Source organism: Melanaphis sacchari, unplaced genomic scaffold, assembly GCF_002803265.2.
Source record: "Melanaphis sacchari strain LSU unplaced genomic scaffold, SCAv2.0 Contig147_pilon_pilon, whole genome shotgun sequence".
NCBI classification, from domain to species: domain Eukaryota; kingdom Metazoa; phylum Arthropoda; class Insecta; order Hemiptera; family Aphididae; genus Melanaphis; species Melanaphis sacchari.
The window spans coordinates 47,459-55,236 of record NW_020270641.1 but is presented as its reverse complement, the minus strand read 5'-3'; the positions used below and the strand labels follow the sequence as shown (position 1 = coordinate 55,236).

Here is a 7,778-nt window from a genome sequence, read left to right as displayed (position 1 = left end):
ATTATGAGAAACTGAAATAGTAATAAGTCAGTTTATGTCAGGTCATTGGACCACAGGACAGGACTAGACCCTTTTCCTTTACACATTTTGCACTGGTGTTCATCAAAATAAAGGAGGAGTTTCTTCTAGGATAATAATGCTTCGGAAATGATACACAACATCCGTTGTCAAAATTATATGGTCAAATAATAGAATACACACAACGAAGCTATACTCAATTCAATCATAATAACAGCATTATATACTACGCAATTCACATCGCTGATTGTAATTATTACATAATTTCGTTTTCATTTCACCAATATGGTATGATTGTCTCAACGTGTTCATTTATTCTATTCATCATTATGTTATATTTCTCAAGAAATATTCGCTTTCTTTTTCACTTTCAGCTCCTATCAATAAGACAAATATTGGAATTCTAAAAATTTTTAGTACAACAGTAATACTAATAATAAATTTAAAAATACCAACAAATAATAGTTTGGCTAATTTCAAATCATTTTTTTTTTTTTTTTTTTTTTTGTTCTTTTTATGATTTTTTCAAAAACTTAGTTTTAACTTTTTAATATTGTGTATTTATAGATAACTTATATAAAAACTAAATTTACATGTCTACTTAAATAATAGTGATATCACTTAAAATTTATTATTCAACGTAAGATATTCAATAGTGTGACATAAAAAGTATACAACTATATTGGTATATTATAATTACATAACATCATATATTTCGTAATTTCGATCAGTTCATTGTACTTATCTTATGTAATTACTAATTAAAAAATATAAAATAACACAATTAATAACATTTTTTTCTTATAAAAAAAATATAGCATAAAACTTTTACTACTTCCATGTTAAAAAATAAGTCACATTTTAAACATGACGTCATAAAATTACACCATTCTATGGACTAAAACTAAAATACACGTGGTACCAACATTTTTCATAATATTAATTTTGATATGACTATAAAACAAATTTATTTTCTATAAGTATAACGGTTAGAAGATTAAATTTTTACTGAAAACATTGCTTAATTATATAATTAACATTTAATGTAATTGTATATATTTATATAATTTATTATTATAAACTTTTGGGTCAATACCACCTTAGAATATTATGTTTTTTAGCTAGTCGAATATTTAATTTTATCAATATTAATTATTATTATCAACAAATATTCGAAAATTTCACATATATTTTATAAATGGATAAAGAAAAAAAAATCAACATACTTCAAAAATTATATCGTATAAAGAACATTTTTATCATTTGGTAAAAACTTTTGTTAACAAATTAAGAAAATTGATTTTGCCAAAAACTATTTTTGCGTAAAACGTTTTCTTTTATTAGTTGTTTTTCTTAATTATTTTACCTAAAGTTACAACTAGATCTAATTTACTAAGTTTTGTGGTCGTCAAATCACAAGTAAAACTAAAACTCTATAGTTTAGCCTCAGGGCTATCGGCAATATGAAAATTAAATTAAACCAAAAATCGTGAATGGTAGCACCATCTAACGATCAAATTTTGATATAGGTAAATGAAGAGAAAAAGATGGCAGTAGATAACTCTGCCATTTTCGTTTACCACGTTCATCAAATTAAAGACAGCCAAACACAAATTTGAAAAATTTTTAATTTAATGACAATATAAGAAACGTATAAGTTGTTTTTAATTTTTTTCTGTTTTAATTAACTGCATCCATATTATTTATGAATTAAAATAATAATTTAATTACATTAAAAACGTATTATATATATTTTTTAATACATTTATTAATAATTTAATTAACAAATGATTTTTTAATATAAAATTGTATTATTTTTTATTTAAAAGATACGCAAATTAATTACCGTAAAAAAGCATGCTCATCCCCGTTTCTCTTCAATAATACATTTATTTAAAATTAAATTTTTGGAATTTTTAAATAATTTGGCGTAATCAATTGCGCCAAAATTACCTTTTTACCTTGTAAGAAATTTATAGATTGCGCCGCATTTCAAATCCGTAAAATTTTTTATATATTAATTTTAACGTAAGGTTAATAAAGTTCTATGATTATCTATGTGACAATTATATTGATGAAACGTCAAAATTTAATATAAAAATATAAACATTGCCTTCAATTTCATCAGAACGAACAATTAACAGTTATAAATCGTTCCAACTTAACACGCAATTCACTAAAGCACATCCAAATATATTTATGTTTTCTCATATATTAAATTTAAAGATACTAACTGATACTTATGTAATAATAAGAGTAAAACAATAATAGAATAAATAAAAATAAAAATTATGAAATCAAAAAAAAAATGTATAACAAATATTTTTTGATAATTATTTAAATAAAAAAATTAATAGATATAGTTATGTAAAACTGGCATCAAATCACAATTTAAAAAAATAAATCAACTTACATTGTATTTAATTGCTTTTTTTGCCATAATGTAATATGTCTACTTGTGTTATATTTTTTGTTGTGGATGACAATATTAATTTTTTTATTTATATTGTATTATTATTACAAATATAGTATACTAATACATATATACTTATTATTAAATTGTATTTTTATTATTTCAAATTAAATATCATCTATAATTTACATTTACATATATACCTATAAATTACATACTTAATTTTACGTTAAAAAATTTTTCAATTTTTATTTGTTTTTCATTTTTAATATTTTTTGAGCAGAGGAAGTTTTCAACTTAATTAAGATTTTGTAGTGTTTCATCTGCATAGACAGAAAATTCAATTAATCTTCTTAGTTCGTGTACATAATCAAGTGCTTTTGTTGCGGAGAGATAACGAGTGATTAGTAGTGTATATAAAAAGCTCATCCTAATTGTATGGTATGTACACGTCAAAGTTTTTATCTACTAAGTTGCGGTGCCTTATTAAATCAATAATCATATTGTACATTATTGTGATTATTAATTTTATACTACATTCATCATTGACATAGAGCATCTTATTCGGGAATACAAAGCGTATTATCCGGAGTTATTTATATGTTAATCACTATCAAAATCAAAGAACTCGTGAAAATGAGTGTATTATACAGGAAACCGTATTATGCAAGAGCGTATTAAACGGGTTCTATTGTATATATTTTTTAAAGTGTTCAAACCCACTCTATTCAGACATTTCAATCTGTTTTTCTTTGTTTCATTACTTTAACACCTTGGCATATTTCAAATAATAATTTTCACAATCATTTCCATATAGAAAGTATAAACCAATAAGCAAAAAAAAATTACATAAACTTCAATCGTAAACTCCATTACCACTCTAATCCTACCTGTCTTTCTACTGCGAGTTTTCTTAACAACCCGATTCGTCGATTAAACTAACAATGGTGTCGAGATCTTCTTTTTAAAAAAAAACATATGAATGTATAAACTACCGTCATAGAAGGTTCTATAACTGGAAAGCATTCTTCCTATGAAATTTTACCATGTATTTTATAATTTTCTCTTATTGTGCATATAGCATAGATTGTTAATTTTCTTGGAAAAAAAAAATTTTATGAAACTATTTTTAAAAATTATTATTACTAATCACTTAGTAATTTACAGTAAAAAAGAAGTTCTCATTTGAAAAACAGAAGTTTATATCACAAAGAAACTCTTCTTAAATAGTAGAGAAATTCCCAAGTATTTAAAAATAAGTTCTTTTAGTATATTTAAAATTTTTAAAAATTAGAGTTCGAATAAATGCATGATTAAAGGAAAAACAAAGGTTAAAAAAATTCTGTACAATATATAGTTTAAATTATTTGACAAATAAAAATAAAAAACGCAGGCCATAAACGTGTCTAAAATCAGGTAGGGTTGTGTGGATAAAGAATATCATCCCAAATTTTGAAGAAAAAACACAATCAATAAAATCAGACATTCATCAATGACGGAATTCATCATGTATAACACTTTTTATCTTCATATACATTTAAATATGCATTTATTTATATTTGTAGAAGATTACATCACTTCCGCTTCAAGTGCCTTAAATAAAAATAAAATCATTTGTAATAATGAAGAATAGTTAATACATAAAATTGCATTCATTTTAAACTTTCAACTTTAGAAAATTATAATATAAAAAAATATTTATTTAAAAAAAACTTTATAAATAATAAGTATGTTAAATAAATTCTTTAGGTTGCTACAATGTAATACTTGTACAACATACGTAATACATTAATATTTACACTCCTTTTTTAGCAAATAATATTGTGCATAATATATACATAAAAATTAAATGATTTAATTAAATATTATTTTTAGAAAAACTGAACTTATATGAAAAATAATTTTAATATTAAAATACTTGTATACATTTTATACATTCTGAACTATAAATATTTACTTTATTTTCATAACAAATATCAATGGTAACCAATGATGAATTTAGAAAGAGAGAAAGATGGGTACTTGGGAAAGCTGAAGCACTCACCGCTCCGCGTATTTTTATTAAAAATTACTAATAATTCGCGGAATGACAAATTTTTGATACGGGCTACCAGAACAAAAAATTGTATTATATTAAATTGTATTTTTTTTCGCCACGTTCGTTTTTTAATCACATAGACCGCGTCTCTTTTGTGCAGTACGTGTGCGGTTCGTCCACTGTTTCGATCCGTAGCGTTCACTTTCGCGTTCACGAAACGTCGCTTCCGACAGGTAGCCGTTCGACGTTTTTTGTTGATTTTTTTTTTAATGTCACTCGATTTTGTGTTTTTCACGTTCACACGGTGCCCGATCGCGTAGAGCGTGTTTTTTGCAAGTTGTATGTGTGCCATTTGTATGATAAGAACGAACGATAGTAACTGTACTATTGGACCTCATCTATGAGGTAAGTTTGATAAAATGTTCTATCAGATCATACATTTCGACATGTTTTATTTATTATATTACAGAAATCTACTCTCACATAGTGTCTGTTATTATGTGTGTTACAGATCTGCTGTCTGTCGTCGCAAAGCAGTAAAGTCGGCTTTGACGAGCATTGTTGATTTACTAATGTACTTAGTATGATAACGTTGGATTTTTGTTTTCCACTCAATATACATGTCATTATGTATCTATTTACTTTGTTCTATTCTTTTTATTATCGTCTTAAGACTTTTTTTCCAATCCTGGCGGTGTTGAATAGCATATAAATGTTAGTCGTTGCGACTCGGTGTTGTGTGCCTGCACTACCGTCGGCTGTATATTATTATTTATTCATATAATATGAATATACTATGAGTTGGTTGTTTAATTGAGATACTTCCTAACCTTTCTTAGAGTATATCGTAAGTGTTAAGTTTAAAATTATCACAGAAATACGTAATAAGGTAAATAAGCTAATATTATTTTAAATGAGATCTTTTTTTTTTTTTTTTTAACATATATTTATCGCCATTAAAATTCTAATTAAAATACAATGCTATCTCAAACTGAGTTTTGATACTTATGTTGGTTTCTTCATATATTGAACTTTTAATTAAAATCATATAATTCATGATTGTAATAAATTATTTGTAATGTTGAGTCAAAATGTTCTATTTAAAAAAAACGAATATTTATGATTTTAATGTATAATTAAACTACAAATAATAAATATTTGTTGATATTTTTGAATATCAGTTATGAGTAATCTTAATATAATAACGTATAAAACCTTTCTTTTTAATCAGAGCAATAATTCCTGATAAGTTTCAACTATTATCATTGTTTTATATTTATTAAGCGGTATTATTTTGTGATATTTCTTCGAGAATATTTTGACACGTATTTTTATCAAGAATTCGTACTTACCAATTGGGAAATTAGGATTGGGAATCGATTTATATCTAACTGATTCGAACGCAAAGCGAATCATGTGCATCTGACCGCAAATACTAAAATAAAGTGTAGTCAAAAGGACATCGTATATTTTAAACATCAATACTACAAGAAAGGTGATCAATGCTTCATAAAAAAAAATAAACCAGTCATAATTTGCATTGTACGTTTCATCAGATGCCAGTATATAGGCGTTTAATATACCTTGTCGGTGATCACTAACCTTAGCGTCACGATTGTTTACCGGTGTTAAACTTTTACTGAATGCCTATGTAATGCACGTGGAAATAGACGGACTCGTTGCATATAGTATGGTTATTATTGCGAAGACCTTGATATAAAGTTTTCGCCAATGATTCAGTATATGTTTCGACCCAAAGCCGAATGATGTAAAACCATACCACGTGATCGAAAGACAGTTCCATATTTTGTTCGTATGGTAGATAACGACCCACATTTTGTAGATTATGAACAACGAGGTTTCCACTTTCTAGAGATCTTCTAAGCAAATAGAAATATTGGCCGACCAATAGTACAAACAGCTAACAGTGAAGATTATTGAACTTGTAGATACGTACATCAGAATAAATGTAAAAGCAATATTGTAGACATTTCGACCCAAAAATTATATAGTTCCGGAATCCAACATTTTACATAAACCGATACGTTTAGTCAACCAAATTTTAAAAACATAGTTATTTTCGTCTCTAAAGTCCGTCATATAGTCAAGTATACTTTAAAAAATAATAATATTTAGCTTTCGGTCGTATGTTTTTTATATTTATGCTAAAATTTGTCACTTTCAGTTAATTTTTTTAAATATTATACACGTAATACACAAACATGTTAACCAATTGTGTGATATAGAATAGGACAACACAATTTTTATTTTTATTTTTCTAGAAACTTTTCTATTTATATATAATATTAAGCTTATTAAATATTAACAGTTGTCATACCCATCAACTACTGTAACAATATTTTATAGCCCTTTACACTGGTTTTACCCTTTGATGTATAATTCTATATTATTATCAAGCGTGTTTAATACCATGTTACTATACAAACAGTAACTTCTAAAATTATACAGTTTGAAAAGGTATAAGACTTTTAAATTTTATTTTTGACTCATTTTATGACATTTATCATGCAAATCATTTCGATAAAGGTAAATATAATAAAATACGCATTATGTGTTTCATATGTCTCATTCTGAAGCCAAATTATGTAAAACCGTACCACGTGATCGACAGGCAGCTCCATATTTTATTCGAGTGGTGGCTAACAATCCACATCTTGTAGATTATGAACAACATGTTTTCCGTTTTACAGAGTTCATCCATGTATATGACATATTATATTGGGCATTGGCTGTCCAATAATACAAACAATTAGTAGTAAATATTATCAAACTTACATATACGTAGATTAGAATGAATGCCAAAACAATATAGTAGACATTTCGACCGCGAATATTTATCGTTCCAGGCTCAACAATTAGATATAAATCTATACGTTTGGCAAACTAAATGTTGATAATTTCGTCCAGATTGTCCATCGTGATATAATATTATATTATTCTGTTGATAATAGAACATGTACTAATAATATTGTATATCCTTTGGTAATTTTATTAGTTCACAATTATATCCATAGGTATTCGCGTTACTTTTTTTTATTGAATTATCATAAATATTGTACACGTGAATATGATGCCACAAAAATTTTACACGTCATAACCGTTATGTTTTTCTATGTAGATATCTGCAGATAGTGGTTGACCAATATAAGAACCAACATATCTCGAGTTATTAATACTGTTTAATTATTATTTTAGATTTTGAGCAGAACAAAGAATATATTAATTTTACAACAATATGTATTTTTTTTTTTTTTTGTTAGTGTAGAAGATAAATAGTCGATAAAATAC

The 7,778-nt window shown here is 25.7% G+C and overlaps 1 protein-coding gene across 1 annotated transcript; it reads right to left on the bottom strand.

Moving 5' to 3' along the window:
- Positions 1 to 345: 345 nt before the first annotated feature.
- On the bottom strand, positions 346 to 6,305 carry LOC112591915. The gene is made up of 4 exons (XM_025335856.1): positions 6,180 to 6,305; positions 6,053 to 6,116; positions 5,822 to 5,974; positions 346 to 395 (listed from the first exon to the last, which is right to left on the bottom strand). Exons 1-4 carry the CDS (start codon positions 6,303 to 6,305, stop codon positions 346 to 348), a joined length of 393 nt encoding a protein of 130 aa, XP_025191641.1.
- Between the last annotated feature and the right edge of the window lie 1,473 nt (positions 6,306 to 7,778).

Excerpts from the sequence above, each read along its gene's own strand:
- LOC112591915 (XM_025335856.1), bottom strand. The coding sequence starts at position 6,305 with ATGTGGGTCGTTATCTACCATACGAACAAAATATGGAACTGTCTTTCG. Across the intron at positions 6,117-6,179 it reads GGCGAAAACTTTATATCAAG|GCATTCAGTAAAAGTTTAAC; the intron begins GTCTTCGCAATA and ends TGCATTACATAG. Across the intron at positions 396-5,821 it reads CAATCCTAATTTCCCAATTG|GAGCTGAAAGTGAAAAAGAA; the intron begins GTAAGTACGAAT and ends TCTTATTGATAG.